The sequence below is a fragment of the Lactuca sativa genome, chromosome 7 (genome assembly GCF_002870075.4).
Source record: "Lactuca sativa cultivar Salinas chromosome 7, Lsat_Salinas_v11, whole genome shotgun sequence".
NCBI lineage: Eukaryota > Viridiplantae > Streptophyta > Magnoliopsida > Asterales > Asteraceae > Lactuca > Lactuca sativa.
This window is the reverse complement of record NC_056629.2, coordinates 42,134,545-42,161,036: the sequence shown is the minus strand read 5'-3', so window position 1 is coordinate 42,161,036 and position 26,492 is coordinate 42,134,545. Positions and strand designations below refer to the sequence as shown.

Sequence of the window (26,492 nt, the reverse complement as noted above, 5' to 3'; positions counted from 1 at the left end):
AAGTAAATTCCCTATTATGAAAATTGGACGGAATTATATTATTTGCTTTACTAAAATAAATGGGGATAAAATGAGTAAATGTCGATGCATATCGTCTTTTCATAAATGACTGAATTTGTAAAACACGCAAAAGGCTAGGGAGAATATTTGTAAATCATTCTATTCCGATAGAAAATGGGATTTCCGATAAATACTGCCGTAAAATCATCGTAATTCATAGCTGCCTAAAATGGCGTCGACTTCAGCAGTCGAGACGTCGTCGGCAAGGAAGGAATCTCCAAATTGGCTGGACATGCCTCACGAACTGATGACAGATATACTTCAAAGATTGCGTACAGGGGAATAACTCAGGGGCGCAGGGCAGTGGGCTGAGTAGGGCAGTCAAAAGGGTGCCACAATTGGAGAAACTTCACCTTACTCTTATCGCAACGGATGCAGAAGACATTGAACGTATTGGACGGAATTGCGCTCAGCTCAGGTCCTTCCAAACATGCCAGTTAACCGGCATGACATGTGATGATCGTGCTATCGCTATTGCAAACAACATGCCTGAGTTACGCCATTTGAAAATCCTTAATTGGTGAGCACATGACAAACAATGGATTACAGGCCATTCTTAACGGCTGTCCTCACCTTGAATCCCTAGACATTTACATGTTTGATAGCCTTAATCTTGATGGGAATTTAGTAAAAAAGTGCATGGAACGGATCAAAGATTTTAAGCACAACTCAACACAAAATTCTGATGATATGTATATGTATTCCTTTGGGTCTGATGTCGATGAATTTTCTCACGACGACAATTTGGATTACTATTATTGGGATTAGCCGGTCTATAGCTTTGGTAAATTAGAGATATTGAGATACTATCTATCTTTCTGCTTAGAATTTGTTTGACGTGGGTGGGTATTTATGTTTTTTGTTCCTGTCATGATAGCTCGCTCCAAAAGCACATACTTTTGCTTTTAGAAAAACATTTATCTTCAACGCTCATTCACTTTAATACTTGTCTAATAATACTAAAATCATCTCGATGTGAATCTGCTTCCTATGCTCCGTGCGCTTCTATTCAAAAGCCACTAAATGAGCCTCTCTCGTGTGTATGTTTGTCACATGATGGTTTTTATTCCTCGGACCCTGAGGTATAATGTTAGGAATAAGATCTGATAAACGCACACGAACACGACAAATAAATATGCCAAGAAAAAATAAAGAACACAAGGATTTAATGTGGTTCACTCGATTAGATTAAACCATGTTCACGGACGACCCAGAGAGAGGTTTTCATCAATAGCTGTCAAAAAAAATGCTTCCATACATTATAAGGGAGCTCTATTTATTGAGACAAGTTGACCTAAAGCTCTGGGGTGGACCTAAATGAACGACAATTAATATCTGACTCAGTGCACTGCAGTCTTACATGCAGCCAGCCATACACCGCAGTGCGTACATGCAGCCGTAAACTGCAATACTTACACCACAGCTGGCCGTGCAGTGCAGTGTCTCCTGAGCCTCACTACAAGAGTACATACCTATCCCGACGACACCTATGCCGACAACGGGTGTCGTCGCTAAAAGAACCCCTATGCCGACGACATGTCGTCGGCACATCGTTTGCAAACTTTGACTAAATTGCTTTGACCAGGACATGTGTGCCGACGACATGTTGTCACTACAGGTCTGGCAGGAACGACAAAATTTTTCGCGGTATATTGAAACTCTGTACCACCGACCACTTTTCGTCAGGATAGGTAACAAAAAATAGCTTTTCCATTTATTTTAAATAGATGTTCCAGAAATAGAAAACGCCGTCGTTTTATATAACCTATAACGACGACATGTCGTTGGGATAGGTTGCGAAAAATAGCTTTTCCATTTATTTTAAATACATGTTCCTGAAATAAGTACGACGTCGTTTTTATAGATGACACCTATACCGACAACTAGTCATCGTAATAGATGACACCGGTTGCGACGACTAGTCGTCGCTATAAGTTTGCCGACGATACGTCGTCGCGATAGGTAATTAATAAAACTTTATTTTTTCCTCCGAAAATATGATTGACGAAATCTGTCCCGACGCCGTGTCGTCGGCATAGGTGAAGCTATGGCGACGACATCTATAGTGACGACACTATTGACCTATGCCCACGCGACTATCCCGGTGACTCTATACCGACGACATGTCGTCGGTCAGTATGGGGTCCGAATTTGTCGTCGCCATAGGGTGTTAATGTTGTAGTACCCTGAAGTCACTTTGCAGCTATAGATTCATGGCGGCAGACTAGTTGCTCTATCGCTATTATATTTCATATTCATACTGCCAATCTACACGCCATCAATAATGCAAAATAGACATTCTGCTCCTTATTTTTAGTTACTAAGAGAGGTCGGTATGGGCAACGACGTTATTGGGTGTTATTGCATGTTATAACACGTGAACATCGCCCCCATTCCCCGTTATTAGGTGTTATGAGACTGCGCGTTACTCCCCGTTACCACCATAACACGTTATAACGTGTTTTTTTTGTCATTTCCCTAATAACATGGTGTGGGCGTTGCCCACACCTACCGGTCTAATAAAAAAGGTAGTTTATGGAGTGCCAATTATTGTAAAAGCATTATCATCTCTGTTTTTTTGGCTTGTATAAGTGTTGCGTAGAGTATTAATTTGGATGTATACGTCTAATAATTGGAAAATGGGACTATATTAGAATTGAACACACACTTGGGATGAAGATAGGTTGCAACAAGCCCTCAATTTAGTTTTGACAAAATATGATCAATCCTTTGAGAACATGTGGAATTTTTTTGGATAGCTTCATCAATGTAGATAAGAAACACAATGTATAGTAAGATTTGGTGAAAAAATTGTATATCTTTGGAGTTTGGAGGGTATCAATATTGTTGCGGTATGCCTAGAAAATTAATTTGATGCTAATATATGTTTTCTATGATATATCTCGTGTTATCGTTATATATATATATATATATATATATATATATATATATATATATATATATATATATATATATATATATATATATATATATATATATATATATATATATTTCCTGTGAGAGAATATATCTTGCGTTATATTTTATGTGATAAATTGGTAAAAACAAATTGATCTTGGAATTAAAAAAAAAAGAGTATTGTTGTTTGATTATGTATAGTTATGTTGGATTGTATAGTAAGATTTGGTGAAAAAATTGTATATCTTTGGAGTGTGGAGGGTATCAATATTGTTGCGGTATGCCTAGAAAATTAATTTGATGCTAATATATGTTTTCTATGATATATCTCGTGTTATCGTTTATATATATATATATATATATATATATATATATATATATATATATATATATATATATATATATATATATATATATATATATATATATATATATATATTCCTGTGAGAGAATATATCTTGCGTTATATTTTATGTGATAAATTGGTAAAAACAAATTGATCTTGGAATTAAAAAAAAAGAGTATTGTTGTTTGATTATGTATAGTTATGTTGGATTGTATAGTAAGATTTGGTGAAAAAATTGTATATCTTTGGAGTGTGGAGGGTATCAATATTGTTGCGGTATGCCTTGAAAATTAATTTGATGCTAATATATGTTTTCTATGATATATCTCGTGTTATCGTTTTAATATATATATATATATATATATATATATATATATATATATATATATATATATATATATATATATTTCCTGTGATAGAATATATCTTGCGTTATATTTTATGTGATAAATTGGTAAAAATAAATTGATGTTGGAATTAAAAAAAAAAGAGTATTGTTGTTTGATTATGTATAGTCATGCATAACGGGTGATACCTAAACTTGATTTACTTTCACATCATTTATTGTTGGTGATTTTAGTGTCACCGACCATTTGGTGTAATTAGAGTAAACACGAGTGCCAAGGGGATTAACACTATAATCTAATACAAGCTAGGAGGTGCAGAATCCACACTTGTATAAGAATAGTTTGGTCTCAGGCCCTACAAAAGGTATATGGCATTTCGGAGCTGAAAGCTGGTGGGAAAGCGGTTATAACTTCCATATACCCATTTACAACCTCCGAAACGGAAGTAGTGTATAGTGGTTATAAAGGAAGTAGTGTATAGTGGTTATAACTTCCAGTAGTGGCTTTAAAATCCATGGACTTGTCATAACTTCCACTAGTGGTGATAACGTCTAGTAGTTGTTTTCACTTCCATGGAGTTGTTATAACTCTACTAGTGGTGATAACTTCCAATAGTGTTCATACCTTTCATTAGGGAAATTTCAAAGTTGAAAGGTGGTGGAAAAACGGTTATACCTTCCATATACCCGTTTATAACCTCCGAAACGGAAGTAGTGTATACCCGTTTATGAACACTATTATTACTTGTAGCATCATACTTTTGTTATAGCATCATACTAAAAAGTTCGCTTTTCTTGTGAAAAATCAGAAGTATATCACTACTTTCAATAGTCGGGTGCCCAAATGAAAGAAATGAGAAGTTGATTGCTATTCTCAGTAGAAAAAAGTAAATTCCCCAAAACAAAAATTGGGAAAAATTAATTTTTATTTTATTTAGACTATTTGCTTTATTACATAACTAAGGATAAACCGAACAAGAAATGTTGTTTTTTCTCTCAAGGATTGTAGTTGAATAACACACAAAAGCACAAAGAAATATTTTGTAATTTACACTTCTCCAATAGAAAACAAGGCTTTTGATCAACCAAACCAAGCTTAACTTTTTAGATCGAGACACATATGTGAAATCATCGTATTTCATAGTTGAAATGGCAGCGACCTCCACCTCAGAGGTATCTTCGACAATGAAGGAATCTCCAAATTGGCTAGAAATGCATGATGAACCAATGGAAAATATACTTTAAAATTGGGCACCATAGAAATACTCCAGAGTGCACAGGGAAAGTATGTACAACTTGGGGAGAATTTGCAAAGGATTCTGATACGGAAGGTCATCAATATTCCCATATCTCTTGATAATTGTGATACAATTACAATGTGGAGATAAGCAGACAGTCGATCTCAGCTACGGGAACCGATTGATTTTAGTAGTGAGGGGTTTTCCCACTGAAGATCACCTTCATCACATTGCACCACGGTAGGTTTAGGTTTCTTCCCCTTCCCACGGCTATGCAATTTCATAGTCATGTCACACACATACGAAGTACACACTATCATGACTGAAAAAATAAAGACATTTATTGCATCTTTCTAAGCCTAAAAAACAATATACAGGGTAGGAGTTTTGGTACAAATTTATAATCTATTTTATTTTGGCTTGCGTTACGTGTTGTGTTGTATATGTGTTGTATAGCGTATTAATTTGGATGCATATGTCTAATATTGGGGACTATAATAGAGTTAAGACACACTTATGGTTGCAACTTGGCTCAAAATGATTGAAGCAATCAAAGCCAAAGGCAAATCAAATCAATTTTCAATTGAAAAAATTCTCAATTTGGAAAATATGTGTTATGATATGTGATACTTTGAATCAGTGAAAGCACAGGGTCGGCCCCTTCGGGGGCTTGACTACACTAGGCTTTGATGTAGTCTTTAGCTATGAGTCAAGCTGGGAAGTTGGTCATTGGAATTATGGTTAAGTCAATCTGGTTATTGAAGTTAGTAGAATTCGTAATTGTTTTACTAATTGATAAAAATAACATACATCGAATTAGTTTGGTGATTTAATTTAATGTCGATGTAAACTGTAAATTGCATGTTTTCATACTCACAAGCTTATGAGGAGGAGCGAAGATAGTTGGAAGTATTTACATAAAACTTAAAACAATCTGTTAGCTTAATTATGTGAGCTTGTTGAGATTAGCCCCATTTTGGATTTAAAAAGTACATAAATATGAGTAGTATTTTTTTAATGAGTAGCAATACCGAATACGTCTTGCAGAATATGCTCACATACATATGAGGTAGTTCCAAAAAATCTTGTTGAGTTTGTATGGACATGATTTCATATTCGACTAATCCCCTTGATCTTCTATTCTTGGCCATTCACTTTAGCCACCCGAATGTCACTTGCAATTTATTTTATTATATAAAACCAACTAAAAGTAGGTTGTTATTTTGTAAATTATCAGAAGTATGTTGTTATTTTTGATAATTGATTGCCTAAAACAAAAAGTAAAAAAAAAAATCAGAAGTTGATTACTATTTTTCATAAAAATAAATAAATTCTATAGAACTAAATCGGACAAAAGTAAGTTAGTTATTAATGATTTTTTTAAAAGTAATTAAGAATCCAGTGAACTTGCAATTTTGTTTCTTTCGAAAGGCTGAATCTGTAGAGTACACAAAAGTCTGGGACGATTTTTATAGTTCACCCTTCTCCAAGACTCCAATAGAAAAAACTGATTTTCCACAACCGAAATGACGCTTACTTGACAAAGATGAAACCAAATCGATAAAATCATCGCATTTCAAAGTTGAAATGGCATCGACCTCTGCTGCAGAGACTTCCTCGGCAACAAAGGAACCTCCAAATTGTTGGTGATTTTTGATCATCAATGTTATTTAAGTGTAATGAGATTACTTTGTGTTGACCAAAAATGATCTTGATAAATATTAAACAAGTAAGGAAGGTGCTGAGTACACACTTGTTTAAGTTTGATCAAGTTTCAAAGTACACTGTCATTTAGGGGCGAAGCCCCTGAACGAACGGGGGTCCGGGGGCAGCGCCCCTGGGAGTGGGGTCCAAGGGGCGGCAGCCCCTGGCGGGGTCCAAGGGGCAGAGCCCCTGGCTGGTTTGACCCTTATCCATATATCCGTTTTTATGACAGTTTTTATGGTTTTATGACAGTTTAAAACTGTCATATGACAGTTTTCAGACAAAGATATTAAAGTTGGTTTTGGTCTCATTTTCTGGTACATATGAAAATATCATCAAACATTCTCGGTTCTTGTCTCTCTGAGTCTTATCCAATTGAGGATTTGGGAGTACCACCAAATACTTCGATTTGAAAGTGATAATCACAATTCTGAGAATTTCCAAGCCTTTCTACACCCAAATTTCTAACACAAATTGGTTGAAAATGCCTGAAGAACTGACGGTAAATATATTTCATAGATTGTGTACTTCAGAAATACTCAACAGGGCAAGGAAAGTATGTACACCTTGGCGGAGAATTTGCAAGGATCCGGCATTGTTGATAGCCATCGATATGATCAAACCTGTTGATGACTGGTCCAGGGATTACACCATAGAAACGCTGACCAAGCAGGCAGTCCATCTAAGTTGTGGGGAATTGATCGATTTCAGTATCGAGGGATTTGGCACAGACGATCTCCATGATCACGTTTTGCTACGGTTTGTTTCCTCCACCTTCACTCGCTATTCAATTTCATACTCATACGCATTCATCATTTGTAGAAAATATATACACATCTAGCCTTGTTTATGTTTGCTGCCAGATATTTTATTTGTTTGTAGTAGTTTTAAATTACTGAAAATATGTTGTTTTCTTTGGCTCTGAATGGTGATTTGTCACCAGGTCAAATAAGCTGAACCGTCTTTGCCTTACAAACTGCTATAATATGACGAGTAGTGGGTTGAGTCAAGCAGTCAAAAAAGTACCACAATTGGAGAAACTTCACCTTACTTATATCTCTACCAAAGCAGAAGACATTGAAGTTATTGGATGGAATTGCCCTCGGCTAAAGTCCTTCATATTGGCCAAAGAGTACTTCAGTGAACCATTCATCGAAAGTAACAAAGATGCCCTTGCCATTGCGAATAGCATGCCTGAGTTACGCCATTTACAGCTGTCTAATAGTAACATCACAAATGATGGACTTCAGGCCATTCTTGATGGCTGCCATTACCTTGAATCCCTAGACGTTCGTATGTGTTATAACCTCGATCTTCATGGAAATTTAGGAGGACTGTGTATGGAACGAATCAAGGACTTTAAGCATGACTCTACTGAAAACAGCAGGATTCATCCTCAAATTCATGACTATGATTACCTTGATGATCTGGATTTCCCCAGGCGTTCCTATGTGGATGACTATTCTGAAGGTGACAGCCTTGAAGACTTGATCAGGCAATTGGAATATGAAGGAATTGTAAGGTATCGTAGGTTTCGTTGAAATGAAGACATTAATTGTTTTGGTTTATTGTTTAACATATGCAAACTGGATGTGGCTTAGCTGGTATGTAGTTTTGCTTGTAGATGTTATCTATAATTCTATATGCTTAGAATTTGTTTAATGTTGGTATGTTTTTGGTTCTTGTAATGTTACTTAGTTTCCAGGACCCAAATTGACAAATCGAGAACAATGTGAAGGAAAACAAAAAATTCTCCTATTTCCTGTGAAGCACTCCAAATACTCTCATCTCTTTTGTGTATTTCCAACCATGCATTTCTTAGGCTTAAGTTGATCCTTTTCAATCGTTGTTGTATATATTTTTTTGGTTAAATCAAACATTTACATGGCATTCAAGTACGATCCTATGAGAGACCTTACCATGAAATTAGGTAAGATAGAAACCAAATATGATAAAAACAAGTGATAAATGGTGGCACTGGCTGACACGTGAACAATGTGCAAATTGATCTGCCCCTATATTTCAAAGGTGATGATTCGGTCTAAACATGACTGGTTATGATTTAATTAAAAAAAAGAATAATCATTCTAAGATATGGAAAACATCTTTGCTGCATAAATTGGTAAAAATAAATGAGAAACATTATTGTATAAATATGCCTTTACCCAAGGTAAAACCATGATAGGCTAAACCAATTACACGTAAAAGGTTTTATTTATCAAATTTGTATGGTTTTTTATTAAATTATTCAGCTCATTTATTTGATTTAGGACATTGGAGGAAGTAGCAGCGTACGTTACTATTTTTACCAACACCTGAAATGAAAAATTAATAAAAAAAAAAAAAAAGAAAAAGAAAAAGACCCATGATCTTGTATAACAATTTAATGAAAGATGTGATTTTTAATGTATTAGGTGGGCAATTTTTAAATATGTTGTGGGGATATGAATAGAATAAGCACCTGGATCAGGCTTTGTTGATCAAATAAAGATACCACTATCCAATATACATCTTTAGAGTTTTGTTGTAATTTATGTTAAGTTCATATTATTGTTTCAATAAACTTTACAAAAGTTAATAGGAAAAAATATCCACTCATTTATTTGATATAGGACATTGGAGGAAATAGCAACGTACATGGCTTGGAAAACGAAAGTTAATATATATATATATATATATATATATATATATATATATATATATATATATATATATATATATATATATATATATATATATATATATATATATATATATATATGTTCAGGTTCATTTGAGACCATTCTAATTTTGTGAGATCGTGAGACCAAATCTAAAAAAAAATTTAAAATGCAAAATAAATGGAAAAATCCAAATATGGAACTTGAATTAACTAAAAAAAAATAAAAAAAAATCCCGTTGTTTGTTTTTTTTTTTTTTTTTTTTGAAAAATACGTGAAATATTTTAAATAGAATATTACACTGACATATTCTAAAAAATAATTTTAAAATGCAAAATAAATGGAAAAATCTAAAAATTCTTTTTTTAAATATTATTTTCGGAACTTGAATTAACTAAAAAAATAAAAAAAAATCCCATTTTTTTTTTAAAAATACGTGAAATATCCTAAATAGAATATTCTAAAAATAATTTTAAAATGCAAAATAAATGGAAAAATCAAAAAATTCTTTTTTTAAATATTATTTTCGGAACTTGAATTAACTAAAAAAAATAAAAAAAAATAAAAAAATGCATCTCACGGTCTCACAAAATTAGGCCGTCTCACATGAACCTAGCCCTATATATATATATATATATATATATATATATATATATATATATATATATATATATATATATATATATATATATATATATATAAGGAAGGGTTATTTGGAAAACAAAAAAAACTCAAAAAACCCTAAAAATCATAAAAATGCATAAAAAATACTTAGAAATCACAATTTTTTTTTTAAAATTTTTTTATAGAAAAATCGTAGGTTTTTTAATAAAATCGATAAAAAATCAATTTTTTTAAAAATAGTTTTTCTAAAAAAAAAGTTTTCAGCGAATTTAATGTAAAAGATGAGATTTTTTCATAAAAAAATTTACAAAAGAAAGTTTTGTGGTCTCTAAGTATTTTTTTATGCATTTTTTTGATTTTTAGTGTTTTTTGTTTTCCATAGAACCTAAACGTATATATATATATATATATATATATATATATATATATATATATATATATATATATATCGAATTTGATAGGAATGGAAAGAGGATAAAAAGTTTTAGAATTTAGATATATATATATATATATATATATATATATATATATATATATATATATATTTCCGATAAAGAGTAAGCTTTAAAACTTGAAAATATAATGGTTCCTTGGTATTGTAGACATACCCGATAGTTGATCATCAGGTTTGGAAATGCTACTCCAATTCCACCATCTAGTTTCATCAAAACAAATATCTCGACTTATAACTATTTTCTAATTTGTCAGATTAAAAAGTCGATAAGCTTTTGAGACTACTTCGAAACCAATATGCACTAAATGTCTCAACCTTGCATCAAGTTTTCTTAGATTTATTGGTTCGGTTTTGGCGGAAGCAAGACATCTGAACACACATAGTGTGAATCTTGAGCTTAGTGATTTAGGTAGTGTTTGTTTTTTGTCTGCAGATCTGCGTGACCTTTTCTGTCTGCGCCGTGCAGACCACGTGCAGACATTAGCATTCGCAGACTGTTTGTTTTTTCTGAAGACTGCAGACCTAAAAATGTCTGCACGCCCTCTTCTTGGCGCAGATGTGGACCAGAGTCTTCTAACATCTTCTAGCCTAAAAAAACATATATATCTTTACTTTTTCAAGTTTTTTTTTTTTTTTTTTTTTTTTTTTTTTTTTTTTTAATTTATATATTTTCCAACTTTATTAATGATAAACAATTTGAATCAAAAAATTACAAAACTTTTAAAAAAAAACGTTCGACGATACAAACATGATATTTTTGATAAATTTATAAATAAAGATTTATTACAATAATAGTAGTTGAAGTTGTTTATATAAATATGAAAAAACATCATAATATATTCTTATATTTTTTTGCCAAATTTTGTAAAATATTATTTAATAAAGTATCGTCAATTTCTTGAAAAAATATTTATGGTACGTTTTTAACGGATTTAATTGAAAAAATCGAAGTTTATTTCCATCCATTTATGTATAAAATTATTTTATCACTAAATATAATGTTTAGTTATAACTTTGCAACCAAAGTTGTTGGTTTTTATCAAATATATACGTTAATTCATATAATTTTTATTTATATTTTTTATACAATAATACATAAAAGATGATCTAGATTCGTTAATTATTTATAACAAAGTCATAAAAATATTAAAAAAATCACTTTGAAGTTTAAAAAATCAGTTTATTTAGATTTCAGTTTATTTTAGTAACCCGCAGATGTTAAAAAAACAAACAATTTTTTTTTTTTTCAGACTGCAGACGTTTGGTCCGCCTCTTCTACTGCAGAGGTCTACAGATATGGTCCGCAGACTGCAGACATTTTGCCTCAGAAAAAACAAACAACACCTTAGTCTTGAAAACATTGATTTTTAGCATCATATATACAAACAAATAGCAGAAAAGCAAAGTTAAATAACAAACAGTAGTGACATTTTGCAAAACAAATGATTATACCATTCTTGAGAAAAAAAATAAGAAAAATAACATATGAGTAAAAAAACAAACATGTTGTGTGAATTGTGATAAACCAAAGTGCAAGAACATGATTAGAATGAAAAACAGAATGGTAGGGTTGTAAATTCTGATTGGTGTGCACAGAAAGGAAGAGAACAAGTCAAACGTATTATGTGTTCGCAGTCGATTATAGCCACTACATGAAAAGAAATCCAACTTCAAAAGGAATCCAACCTCAGAGCCGACGTCGTGGGTTTAGAACAAGGTTTTGAAAACTAGACTAGACGTCGAACCTGTTGTTTTACTGGGCCGACGGTTCAACTGGTTCGATCGGTTTAAAAATAAAAAAAAAGGGATGTGTGTGTATACACACACGCATCCAGTTTTTTCGATGTGTATGTACCTCAACAGAATGGACGGGCTGAAAGAAAACATCACAATATTACTAAAACTGGTGTTGCGATGCTTTTTGATGCCCATGCCTTTGTCTCCTTTTTGGTGGATGCTTTTGTTTTAGCCACTTACATCATAAACCGCTTGCCCACAAAGGTACTTGATCACAAGACGCCATTTGAGCTACTTTTTGGTTCACATCCGAATTTTGACACATTTCATGTTTTTGGTTATCGTGTCTTTCCTTATTTACGTGATTATTCTCATCAAAACATGGCTCCTCGAAGTGTTGAATGCGTCTTCATTGGTTATGAGATTCAATACAAAGGCTACAGCTACAAGTGTCTTGATTGGTTTCATCTCATGTTTATACCACTTGTCACGCAATGTTTGATGAAACATATTATCTGTTTATTGGACAAGTCTCAACTATTGATCTTGCAACTTTGGTTTTCTCTAGCTACTGTGATGGTCCTACACTTGCATCTTCTACCATCAACGAACAGCCCACACGAACTACTCGGCTTGCCCATGCTGCACCTTCAGTGTTTGTTTAGGCCTCCTGATCCACCTTCTGATGGGCCCTCTCTCAGTCCTCCTGACTTCTCTCGGTGCTCTTTTTGCTCTGATTCTCATAGAACCGATCCCACTATTTCTACAGTCCAAACACTCGCAAATGGTGACCCACCAGTCCAAACCGGTCCAACTCTTGATTCTCCAACTCTTCCGGCCCAATCCACATGTTAACATCCTATGTTAACACGATCGAAGGCATGGATCTTCAAGCCTAAACACATTGCTGATTTTTCAGCACTCCAACATAATCCCCTTCACCTTGCTCTTTTTTCCAATAAAGAGCTTCTTGGGTTTAAAAGCGCTGTCAAAGACCCCAACTAGTTCTCGGCTATGAAAGAAGAGATGAAAGCTTTGCGCACAAACAACAAATAGGATCTCTTTCCAAGACCCACTGATTCAAAGGTCGTTGGTTCTAAATTGGTATTTCGCACCAAATATCACTCTAATGGCTCACTTGAAAGGTTTAAGGCACCATTGGTTGCTCAAGGTTATACACGAGTACCAGGTCTTGATTATTCCCTTACTTTCAGTCCAGTTGTTAAAGCTTCTGCTATTTGTATTGTATTATCCTTGGTGGTTTTGCATAAATGCCCTCTACAACAACTAGATGTCAAAAATGCATTTTTAAATAGTCATCTAATTGAAACTGTTTTTATGGAACAACCTCCTAGCGTTCTTGATCACAAGTTTCCTAATCATGTATGTTGTCAATAGAAAGATTTTTACCATCAGTTCGTGAGGAATTTCGAGCCATTTTGGAGATTCCTTCGTTGGCAACCACGGGTCTGCGGCGGACGCCATTCTACGACGATTTTACCGACTTGTTTGATCTTTCCTTAAGCGCCGTCTGGATTATTGAAAACCCTATTATTGGAGAAAAGTGAATTTGTAAAATGTCCCTGCCGTTTTGTGTGCTTTACAATATAGTCCTTTGAGAAAAACAAATTATATTATATGTCTACATTATACCTAATCACTCGTCTCTCTTGCATGGTAGTGAAAGTCGTACTTAATTCCATGGTTCAAAATTTTGGGACAATCAACCATATATGCAATAGCATAGCCATTGTCTAACTTTAATGCATGTGAGCTAATTGTGATAGTTAATTTGGTAAATTTTACGGACCGTGTAACTATTATGCATGTTATCCCCTACTTTCTTAATTGGATCTTGCATCTTCGCTTATGTCCATGCATTGGTTCGACTGTCTGTTCAAAGAAAATGATTTGACTTTGTCTTCCTCTAGTGTCAACTATCTTCTTTTATTACAATAATAGTTAAAAAATAACACACATGTCGTATCAATGATTACATAAATGTCGAACAAGCTACAACCAAAAACAGATGAATCAACCAAAAATCTAATCACATTGGTTCAAGGGTATGATATACATTATTCAATCAATCATATTAAAAGCATTTATCAAAAGTCAATACCAGAATCACACCATACAATTGTACAACATTGCCAGCGTATTTATGTATGTACAATTCTAAATTCTTATAATAATGGTACAATCCTTCTTGTATCTCAACCCACTTGCAGGGGCGGTTTTGTATAGGGTCCCATGGTGATACCGACACGACTTGTCAGTATGCAGTGTAAAAAATTTTGAATTTTTATCTATTATCGTGTCACTACTTAAATTAATCGTGTCACCCCGTTCCACCCCTAGGTCAGCCTCTGCCTATTTGTTTGTATTAATGTAGATGAATTTCATATATGCCTTTCTTAAATATCGAAATATCATATTTGTTCAGCTTAATCTCTTAATATCATATTTACTTTTCATTAACCTTCAAAATATCATATTTGTTCAAATCTTTTTATAATGTTTTTAATAGTTTATGATAATTTTTTATATTTTAGAATTATGATACTAATTAAAAATTTTAACCATGTTATCCCCAAGTCTATGGTAATGAAGCGTGTACTTCTAAATTGTTGGAATATTGCCCTCTTGACAAACAAAATGTTTCATTTTCAACCCTTTCCATGGAATGTATGTAATAATTGTTTAGTTTTTTGTTGTTGATTATTGTCATGTTGTAGATGGAGGATATTTTAGATATTACCATTGATATTTTGATGTTTAAGAGGCATAAGTTATATTTTGATATTTAAAAAGTGCATATATAATATTTTGATGTTTAAGAAGGCATATATGATATTTTGAAATTTTATAAAAGTTAAATATGATATTTAGAAATTAAATTGGGCAAATATGATATTTTGATGTTTAATAAAGATATATACCACATTCTCCCTAATTATTAATTTAGCCATCCTTCTTGTAACATCTATATATATATGGCATATATGAGAGGAAATCTTTTCGTGATAAAATTAATCTAATTACATGCTATCATAACAAAATCAAATCTCCTCCTAAAACAAATCCTCTCCCCTTCTCGACTTTAACCCTAGTCACAACATCCTTCACCGTCAACTATGTTTCTCGATTGCCACCACGTCAATAAATCAAAATTGTATGGAATTACGAACATAAACTCGTATATTCCGCTTATTCTCGATCTTGATCGTTTGAACCACTACTCATGGCTCGCATTGTTTGAAACTCACTACAACAGATTTAGTGTTTCCGACCATCTTAACAGAGTGAATCGGTGTTTTCGACCATCATACCATAGTGGATGAACGCCCCCTGCTAAATCCAACAATATTGAATAGATTCGTATTGATTAAATTGTGAAAATGTGGATCTATGGCACAATTTTACAACCTCTACTTCAAATGGTTCTCAAGAAGAACGCTAATTCTATTATAGTACGGATGAACCTCGAGACCCTATTTTTTAATAATATTGACGAAAAAGAAATTCAATTGGATAACGAGCTTTGACAACATAGACGTCATTGTTCTCGAGAAAAACAATAAGATCAGTGGTCTTTCTCTGAAGTTCGACTACATGGTTGTTGTTATTCTTTGTTGATGGCCTTTTCCCACTTTCACAGAAGCTCGATTAATGTTGCTTCTTGATGATCAACGTATGGATCATGTACAAAGTCGAACTGTTCAAGCTTCCTACAATAATCATTCATCGTATCCAACAGGTATCACTACCACTCATGCAACTTAGTTTTTGGACAGTTACAACATAAATTATGGTTCACGTAATGCTGGAAAGAACAACCAAGTGGAAGACATATTAGAAGAGAACAGTATCATCTAAATCTAAACCCTCGATTTATACTCCTTCTATAGGGCGGGGTTTGGATGCTACCCATTGACATACCCCCAATCTAATACTCACTTTAGGCCCACTCGACCCCCAACAAGGGATTTCTGCCAACTCTTCAACATCGTCAACATATTTAGTAGCAACCCGCCATCACTTAGGCATTCAACCAACAACAACAACCCACCAACTCATGGGCTAGCAATGTACATCGTCCTACTAATACTTACCACCAACAGTCGCCAATAACCCAATGTTTTTATTCTTGCGATGCAGCTATACACTCCCTCATAGTAGTCCAGAAATCAACATTCCTCGACTCAAGACTTTACCATGGTTCGCCTTTATATGTATAACACTATGTCGTTGAATAATCTCAGGAATACAATTGAACCCTCTTTAATTTAATACTCGATAAATTAATAACCTCGATAACATTAGTAATTTGTCTGGTTCCAACTTGGGATCAGTATAAAATTGGACCCCAATCAATAAAATATTAAAATAATATATATTTTTTTAAATCTCAATGTAAATATATTGGTCCCAGCGAAACTATAAATTAATAATTACTAAAATATTTCAAAATTCTATAATTGTCTAGTAAAAGATGAATCTATAGCCACTTGCTTTTTTAACTTCAAATCTATATTGAGTTTATCTTTAAATCTCCAAATTACACTTAAGAGTTGAGGCATTGTATTCTTGTATTGCAACAAAAAGTTGTGAAGAGTTGTTGCCGCTTGTAATGCTTCTTTTCGAGTGATCGATTCCAAAGGTACTGAATCATCATCAACTTCATTATCAACCGAATTTTGAACGGTATACGCGATAATTTCTTCAATGCTTTGAACCTCGTAACATTCATTATTTTCACCTGGATAATCCAACAACACATTCACATCCATTTTGTGCCGATAATGCATTCTTATAATCAAGTTCTCAAGCTCACGAATATCTTCTCCGGAATATACATAATTTAAATCATTTAAGCCATTTGGATTCGCCGAACAAATTTTATAGTGTCGAAAGCAATTTGCTATGGGTTCTTGTTTCACATTTCTCCAAGCCGAGACGACCAAGTTGATGGCATCTAAAATATTAATCGTTTCTTGGGAAGAAATGTCCAACTCATAATCTTCCAAAATCTTTACGATAAAACCTTTCACGATAGTATATTTTAAAGGCTCTAATTATCCCAGCATCACATGGTTGAATTTTTGAAGTCATGTTTGACGGTAGAAAAAACAACTCGATGTTTTACAACCCTTGAGTATTTTTTGAATGGGCTGGACAATTATCCACTACCAAGAGACTTTTCGACTGTGCATTTGATCATCTAGCCAACGAACATATTCTTCGAAAGCAACCTAGTCATTCATGCTCTTTTGTTGGCATAGTATGCAAAATCTAGGCTATTCATGTTAACATTCTTAATACAACGTGGCTTTGCATACTTACCAATGATCCATAGAGGAATTTTTCCGAGCTATCTGCATTGTAACATATAACAATTTTAAGTCTTTACTTGTCCTATTTTCTACTTTCAAGTTGTTTTGTTGCAAGTGAATGGTCAACTTGTATGTAACACTATAAATTTTCAAATAAAATTTTCATTTTAAAATCACATAAACTCAATGTCACATTTCCCCCAAACCACAAAATGTATAAATTTTCAAAACACAAGTCAACAAATGTTAGATAAAATCCCAGAATCGTCGAAAACATAATCTCTAACTGGTGTGTACAATCAAGTCGGCATCTTCCTGTGATCCTGAGAAGTACCCGAAACACATATCACACAACACGGTAAGCACGAAGCTTAGTGAGTTCCCCAAAATACCACATACACAAATAATAAGTCTTTCATGGCTATAGCTCAGCATGGACCCTTCGGTCATGCATCTCGATGAGGTCCCTCCGATCTCACGACTCGGTGTGGACCCTCCGGTCATGTGTCTTAGTGAAGACCCTTGGGTCTCACAGCTTGGGTTAGACCCTCCAATCCTGTATCTCAGTGAAGACCCTCTGGTCTCACAACTCGATTTGGATCCTTCGGTCCTAAATCAGTAAGGCACATAATAATATAGCATATATCACAAAGACAAAATACATAATATCACATAACTCAATTTATGCACATAGGATCCTGCGGTCAATAACTCAAATAAGACCCTACGGTCACACAGTATTACCACTCAGGTAAGTATGGTGAGAAGACTCACTTCGTAAGCAAATCAAATATATATCATACTCAACGATCGGTCTAGACTCCGCCTACATATCACAACCATTTCTATTAACACTTTATAACAATCATACTAAAGATGTTAGGCTAATCCTTTTTCTAACTTCCGGAAAGGGTGAAAGACCATTTTACCCCTCCATGGTCTCCATATCCATCACTTGACCAAACCCTAAAAGTCAACGAAAGTCAACACTCGAGTCAACAGCCCATGTTGACCCAACTCGTCGAGTGCACCTATGCGACTCAACGAGTTCCTTCTGTTCTCAGAAATTCGGGAAAACTCCAACTCAACACATCGAGTTGTAGCGCGTCTAGACTATCGGGGAAAACCCTAACCGACTCGTCGAGTTGGCTCATCCACTCGTAGAGTCACTTAAGTCCATTTCTCATTTAGACGATTTTAAGCAAAACTACAACCCCATACTCTAGATCTAGCCTCCCAAGGCTGAAATACTACATAAAGCTGCAAGCTTTACGTCCATGCATGACACCTAGGGCTCAAAGCGCCAAACAAAGCTCTATGGAGGGATTAATGCATAAAACTTGGCCAATAGCTTGATAAAGCTTGAATCTTTAGGCCCAAGGGACCTCATACTGCCCATATCTGAAGTTTCAACTTCATGGCATGCTCAAACAGCTCAAAGGCTAAAAAGGAAGATGAAAATAGCCACAAACTCCCTAAAGAAGAGATCTAACCAAACAATGATCAAGGTGATAGCTTTTTACCTCCAAAAAAACATCTAGCACTGAAAGAACACTGGATCTAGAGGATTCTTCTCGTTCTAAGCCTTATTCTCTTCTATTTCCTTCCAAGAATGCACCAAATCACGCATTTTTAGTGTCTCTCTCTCTCTCACACACACACAGCTGATAACACACACACAGCTGATACCAGTTCGTTTAGGGTTTCTCTCATGATGTTAAAGTGCTAAGGGAGGTGGAAATGAAGGCTTAATGTCCTTTAAATAGGACATAAACCATGGAAATTAAGGTTTTCACACTCATCTCCTACTCGTCGAGTTGGGGTCCTCCAACTCGTCAAGTAGACTCTAAAAATCACGATGGTGTCTCCAATTCTACTCGGCAAGTTGGGGCCTCCAGCTCGTCGAGCTGCCTGGACAAAATGAATAGATTTTAATTAAATATTATACATGGGAGTCGGGCACTTTCTCCGAATCGGCAATACAATTTAATACCATGCCTTAGCTTAAATTTCTCAAGCCAACCCTGTGAAAGATTATGCTCTGAAGAATCTTGTGGATACAAAAGCTTTAACGTCTCAACCGCCTTCTCTATGATTAATTCTCATGTTGTATTCACATGCTCTTGATGTTGAAGAAACCATTTATAAACAACTTTCTCCATAAACAACTTTCTCCATCTACAGGTACTTGGCTGCTTTGTGACGCTTGGAAGATCCATCTTTGTCAAAGTTAGTCGATAGGAACTTCGGTGATCTCTTAAGAGTGTTTGATATTGTTCCTTGACTAACTTTCAAATAGAAAATTTTGTCAACCCACTTCACCAAATCTTGTTGAGTGCATCCTTGGTGATTTTTCTGATACTCGCATAATAGTTTTTGTTTTTGATTTGTCATCATTGATTTTTAACTACTTTTAGTTTAGAATCCATGGATGATGTGATTTCAAAATTTATCATTAGACATTTTGTAGTGATTTGATATGTGTACATTGAACTTGACAAGGTCATTAATGTTTGAATGTACACGACAATTTTGAAGGTCCTTGTTTATGTTTTATTTAAATAGGTAAAGTGAACGGACATGGAAATTTTTAAGGTTGATGCATTAATTTGAGAGTTACTCACGAATATAAGCCAACTCTCTAAATTAATATTTATCGATATAATAATATCTTGGTACATTAATAAAATATCTCAGTCCCAACATTATTAATTTATAGAGGTTTTACTATATAGACTTAGGATCCACCTCTCTCACTGCTAACGTTTGTATATTCAAATGTTTTAGTGATAAATGCACCTCATCTTCAGAATTAATTAGTGATGGATCTTGTAACAACCGTAGATTCAGGGTAGTCAATTTAAAGATAATAAGCGTTAAAAATGAATTTTTGAGAGAAGATTATTTAGGATAAATAATCTTAAACAAATTGTAGTATACGTGAAAAGGATTCCATACATATATAGAACGCTGAAATCCGACCTTATATGAAGAAGTTATGTTTCTTCGAAGTTTCGCAATTACATTAGAGCAATAGTGTGGGCACGGAAATCGAAATTCTAATTGGTTGACTATTAGCCTAAACAATTTAAACGAGAGTTGAAGATCTCATTAATAGGAGTCCATCAATGTAAATATCATCAAGAACGGAGTCCATATGTAGGGGTTATGCTTTCAACGATGATTTTTAACTGCCTAAGCCTATCAAAAATATAAATTTTTGATAGATTGAGAATTAGCTGTTGTGGTCTAAATAAAAGTTATAGATCTCATCGAGAGCTTTTCGGGGATATAAAGAACGTCAAAAGCGAAGCTCATATAAAGAAGTTACGATGTTTTGAAAATCTGGAAAACCGCGCACATAAAGTGCATGACGCCCACAATGACGTGACACCACAATGGACCGCCACGTGGCCATTTCGGGGCATCCCCTTTCTTCCAAGACATAACAACATGGACCAAGGATATTTTGACATGTGGCACCATAGGAAGGTGACACATGGCACAGTCTAGAAGAGGCGTACGCAGACAAACAAGATGGCGACACATGGCAAAAGCCCAAAGGAGCCAGAACCACCCAAGTGCACAGTGCGCAATGTTTTTCTTGCTAATAAATAGCTGGCTTCGTATATGGTTTCACCCCCACTCCCGTACACAAATTCTTTCTCGAGTATTCTTCACTTTTTGGCCATTTTTCTTGAGTTTTTGTGTTCCAATGAAGCCATCCAACCCCTATGGATTCTAAACTAAAAGGCGTTAAAAATATAATACATCGGGTAACGAAGGGTAGTGAAAGATGCTATAGTACAATAAAAGATAAGATGTCATAATATGAAGAAAGAGGTAGGCAAAGATAGGATGACATGACTTTAGAAATGGTACTAGTTATAGAGACTAGATGTTGTAAAAGTCAAAATGTTTGTTTCTTTAGTTTTGCATGTTAGTTATTTTACTAAGTCTTCATTTGTGCGAAGCGTATAGTTCAGGACTTAGTATATTTTTTGTACACTTAGGTTTCCTATAAATAGGGACTGAGGTTAGAAGTAGAGACATCCAATGCACGAGTGATTCATTAATCATTCGCAATTTCTCTCTGCTTAGTTTGTAATCAGTTCTTCATCAATATAAGATCTGATTAATATTTACTTTCTGTGTTCTTACTTTTCATTCATACAATCATGATTGCTTTCTAAATCTCGATAACAATTCTCTTCAATTGGTATCAGAGCAGGATTCAAACTGCATTGATCTGATTTTTGTTTTAGAATCATTTGCTTTTTGAGTAGTAACTTTACTCAAAATTTTCCGCGCATTTTGGTTCTGAAAATCTCTCTTGATCTTCAGATTTGAATCGATTCTGCATTTGAATTGTTTAGTCGAGTGATCGATTAGCAATCGGTGATCAATTCGTTTGATCAATTCAAAAATACATCAAGTTTTTCAAGCTTTCTAAAAATTTATCGAGTTCATCAATGGCGAACTTCAACATGAACACCATGACTTCTTTCTCTCACTTACTCGGTTCTTCAACCAAATTTCCAATGTTAATCCCTGAATACTATGATCAGTGGGTTGATAGGATGGAGGATTACTTAAATGGAATCGATGAAGAGCTCTGGAATTGTATCAATGGAAAAGGTCAACTTCCTGATAATGTTCAACCAATTGGACAATCTGCTTCTTCAGATGAAGTTGCTAATCAAGAGAATTGCATGAAGCAAAAAGAGAAAAGGTGTATGAGAGAACTAAGAGGTGCTATGCCTCCTGTTGTTTACAATTACATTCGTAGTTGTAAAACAGCCAAGGACATTTGGATCACACTAAAAGAGAAGTATCAAGGTAGCGAAAAGACGAAGATCAATTCTGTTAAACAATGTCTTGTTGAACTTAAGGAATTCAGACAAAAGGATGCTGAAACTCTTGAAAACTGCTATGATCGTCTGAATGAGCTTGTTTATCATTGCAGTAGGTATGGAATCACAAGGTCTCTCATGGAATTCAATCTAACATTCATCATGGGTCTTCGCAAAGAATGGCGTAGTGTGAGTATGATGATAAAGAACCAACAAAGTTTTGATACAACCAGCTTGAATGATCTCTACAACCAGCTGAAAACACACGAAAGTGAAGTTACAGAAATGTTTGAAGAATCAAAACAGAGTCTAGGAGGTCCTTTGGCTTTGGTTTCAAAGATTTTAGAAATTGATACTGGTGAAACAGAAGGATCAGACAATGAAGGTTTCTTAATGAACTCTGATGATGAAGCAGTTGCATTCTATTCAAACAATAGAGTTAAGAAATTTTTTAAAAAGCCTTTCAATCCAAAAGGAAAGCCAAATGATGCAAAGGGTGGTATCATAAAAGCTGGAGGTGAGGAAAAGAAGAAATTGTAAAAGGTTGAAGAAAAGCAGAAAGATGCGAAGGAAGAGAAGAAACTAAAAAGGTGATTATGGAATTTATTGTCATTACTGTAATGGAGCAAATCAATTCGCAACTGATTGTATGCTGAAAAAGAAAGAGGAGAAGAAAAGCAAAATCAAAGATGAAGCCTACTACTCAGAAAAGCTTGAGGAGGTGCGTGCGAAGGCAAAAGGCTTGTCATTAGTTGTGAAAGGAGAGTCTGATGAAGAAGAAAGTGGAACTTATCAGATCTGGTCTTCAGGATCTGATGATGAAGAAATGAGGCACCCAACTCATGGTGCAATGTTCGCAAGCTATGAAGATAATAGCGAAGAGAATGTTTCTGGACGATGCTTTGTGTCTAAATCCACTGATAAATCACCAATGACCACCAAGGTACGCGCTATTCTTGAATCATTTAATATTCCTTTATCTGCTTATGATACTGAAATAACCTCATTTGATGATATTGTTGCTTATTTTGATTCTGTTATTGTGTCTGCTAGTACAGAAGCACAAAATCTAAAATTGCAACTAGTTGAGACAAGAAGAGAATTAGAAATAAAACGAAGTAGAGTAGATAAACTTGAACTACAAATGGAAAATGTAAATTATGATAGGAACAATCTAGATAAAGAAGTTAGGTTGTTACTAGCACAAAGAAACATTTATTGTAACTCTGCTAAACGTTTGTATGCGAAGTTAATAGCTTTACATCATTCATCTGAAATAAGCAAAGAACAACATAGGAAACTTTTACCTTTTCTTGAATATGAACACGAAAAAGTTGATGTTGTTTCTTATGACTGCGAAAACACAATTGCTCAATTTGACAAAATACCTGATGATAGATTCGCATATGGTATTGTCAAAATGGATGAATTTTTGAATGCTGATGAGTTATTTAGTATTGTCAATGAAAGTTTGACAAAGAATGAACAAGTGAAAATCTTAAAGAAAACTGAAACTTCAACTCTTGATTCTCAACTCAATTATGCTGATGTCAATGACAATTCAGATAATATGAGTGAAATCAATGAGATCGAAGAGGAAGAAGAGGTTGATTGTTCTAAATTGTCAATCATTAATATCACATCTAAGGTCAAAGGTAAAGAAATTATAGTTGATTCGATAGTAAAGGATGAAAATGATAAACCCTCTACTTCGCAACATTGTGACTTTGATAATGTGGCAGTTGAAAGCTGGAAGACTGATGGCACTGATGAAAACAAAGAAGAAGTGAAGGATTCACATGAAACACCTCAACGAGTTGTTGTTAATCAAGTGTTTGGTGATACAAAAGAATTCGACAAAATTCTTCATCACAAAGGTGCACATTATTTGGAAACTAACACTGTGGTTTATCCAAATTTTACATGTATAGATAACACAATCTTTCCAAATCAAGTCTTTGTCACAACTGGAAATGTTGAGAAAATTAAACCTGAATTCAACAAAATGGTTGAAAATGATAATCAAAGGTCAACTACTGAAGGTTTCTTTGCAAATCAAAATACAGTAGAAAACAATTTGACTCAAAATTCTTATGTTTTTCAAGGTCAAAAATCATCACAAAAATGGGTGGTTAAACGTGAAAAAGAAAACAAAGTTTTTGAAAGAGATGAAAAACCAAAGTTGGAAGTGAAACTAAATTCTCATGAATTCAAATTGATGGTTGGAAAGTATTCAACAGAAAATAATGTTTCAAAAAGAAAAGCAAGAAAAGCAATTTTTGGCAAGTTGTGTCTAATGATAAACCAAAAGTTGAAAAAGCACAAATTTCAAAGACAAAATCATCAAAATTTCAGAAGGATACAAGTTTTCACAAACCAATATATTCTGTTGACAAAATTCGAATGAAAATTAATGATAAATTTGTTTGGAAATATGACAACATTAGAAAATTTGAGACTTCGCAAAAATTTGTGAATGATCATAAGTTTCACAATGTTGGCAAATTAACGAATAATTCATCAACTTTGAATGTCAAAACTCAAGCAAAACCAAAATTTTCACCTAAATAACCAAATTTTCCAAATCCTTTGATCTCAAAACCGACCAAAGTTTCGTATACAAAAGGAAAATCTGATGTATATACGATCAACAATTGGCTTGAAGGGAAAGGAAAACACTATCAAAATGGGAAGTTTTCAAAACAACAGATAAAGACTGTATTTGACAAGTTTGTGAATAAGTCTACTACTGGTAGTTCATTATCTCATGATTCGCATGTTCCGGTGCAAAAATGGAAACCAGTTATGAAAGTTGCGAATGTTGTGAAGGATGAGATGAAAGTCAATGGAAATCCAAAACTATTGAACAACTATATTTCAATATCTTGATCTGATAATGTTGATTTAATGGATAGTGTCTGAGACAAAGTGAAAACATGGTTTTTAAATTCAAAGAATTTTTTCAAAACTACTAATGAAGGACCCAATAAGTCTTGGGTTCCTAAATTTTTTCAATAAATGCAGGTGATATGTGACGAGCAATATGATGCGAAATGGTATATTGATAGTGGTTACTCTCGTCACATGACTGGGAGAAAGGAAAACTTGCGAGATTATAGAAGCTTGGAGAATGCTGGAGTAGTCAAATTTGGAAATAATCACAAGTGTCAAGTGAAAGGATATAGAAAAGTCACAAATGGACAATTCACAGTTAACAGGGTTTCTTATGTTGAAGGTCTTCAACATAACTTGATTAGTGTTTCGCAACTTGTTGTGGGTACTGGAAATCAGGTTGTGTTTAACGAAGATGGAAGTATCATTTCAAACACAAAGACAAATGAAGTACTTCTCAAATCCAAAAGATATGGCGACATGTTTACACTAGACATCAAACCAATTGTCGGCAAACCTGCAGCGTGTTTACTCTCAAAGGCCTCTAATGATGTTAGTTGGCTCTTGCATAGAAGATTGTCGCATTTGAGTTTTCGCAATATTAATAAACTTGTCACTGAAGATTTGGTTCAAGGTTTACCTATACTAAAATTTGACAATGATACTTTGTGTGCAGCTTGCGAACAAGGAAAACAACATAGAAAAGGTCATCCAATTGTGATTGATTCAAAGACCGTGGAACCATTGGAACTTCTTCACATTGACTTATGTGGACCGTCGACTGTTGCTACAATCAATAAAAAGCGGTACATTTTAGTTATTGTTGATGATTTTTCTCGATTCACATGGTTATTTTTTCTCAGGTTAAAATCTGAAGTTGCTCAGACGATGATTGATTTTATCAAAAAGATTAAGATGAGTCTTAAAAAGAGTGTTCTCAGAATTAAAAGTGACAATGGTTATGAGTTTAAAAATCAAACACTGGATTTCTTTCTCACAGGTAAAGGCATTTCGCATAATTTCTCATCACCATATACCCCACAACAAAATGGTTTTGTTGAAAGAAGAAATAGGTCTTTATGCGAAGCAGCCAGAACCATGTTAACATATGCGAACTTACCTCAATATCTGTGGGCTGAAGCAATATCGATTGCATGTTTTACTCAGAATCGGTTATTCATTCATTGAAGATTCAATGTCACTCCATATGAAATACTCAACAATCGAAAACCTAATGTAAAATTTTTCCATGTTTTTGGTTGCAGGTGTTTTATAATGAATCTAAAAGATAATTTGACCAAGTTCCAAGCTAAAGCTGATGAA

The 26,492-nt window shown here is 34.1% G+C and overlaps 1 protein-coding gene and 1 pseudogene across 1 annotated transcript; one reads left to right on the top strand and one right to left on the bottom strand.

Annotated features, from left to right (window-relative positions):
• Positions 1–6,496: 6,496 nt before the first annotated feature.
• On the top strand, positions 6,497–8,154 carry LOC111880771 (putative F-box/LRR-repeat protein 23). The gene is made up of 3 exons (XM_023877184.1): positions 6,497–6,545; positions 7,084–7,372; positions 7,557–8,154. Exons 1-3 carry the CDS (start codon positions 6,497–6,499, stop codon positions 8,152–8,154), a joined length of 936 nt encoding a protein of 311 aa, XP_023732952.1.
• Positions 8,155–16,563: 8,409 nt separating this feature from the next.
• On the bottom strand, positions 16,564–17,843 carry LOC111880770 (uncharacterized; annotated as a pseudogene).
• Between the last annotated feature and the right edge of the window lie 8,649 nt (positions 17,844–26,492).

Excerpts from the sequence above, each read along its gene's own strand:
- LOC111880771 (XM_023877184.1), top strand. The coding sequence starts at position 6,497 with ATGGCATCGACCTCTGCTGCAGAGACTTCCTCGGCAACAAAGGAACCT. Across the intron at positions 6,546-7,083 it reads CTCGGCAACAAAGGAACCTC|CAAATTGGTTGAAAATGCCT; the intron begins CAAATTGTTGGT and ends AAATTTCTAACA. Across the intron at positions 7,373-7,556 it reads CATGATCACGTTTTGCTACG|GTCAAATAAGCTGAACCGTC; the intron begins GTTTGTTTCCTC and ends ATTTGTCACCAG.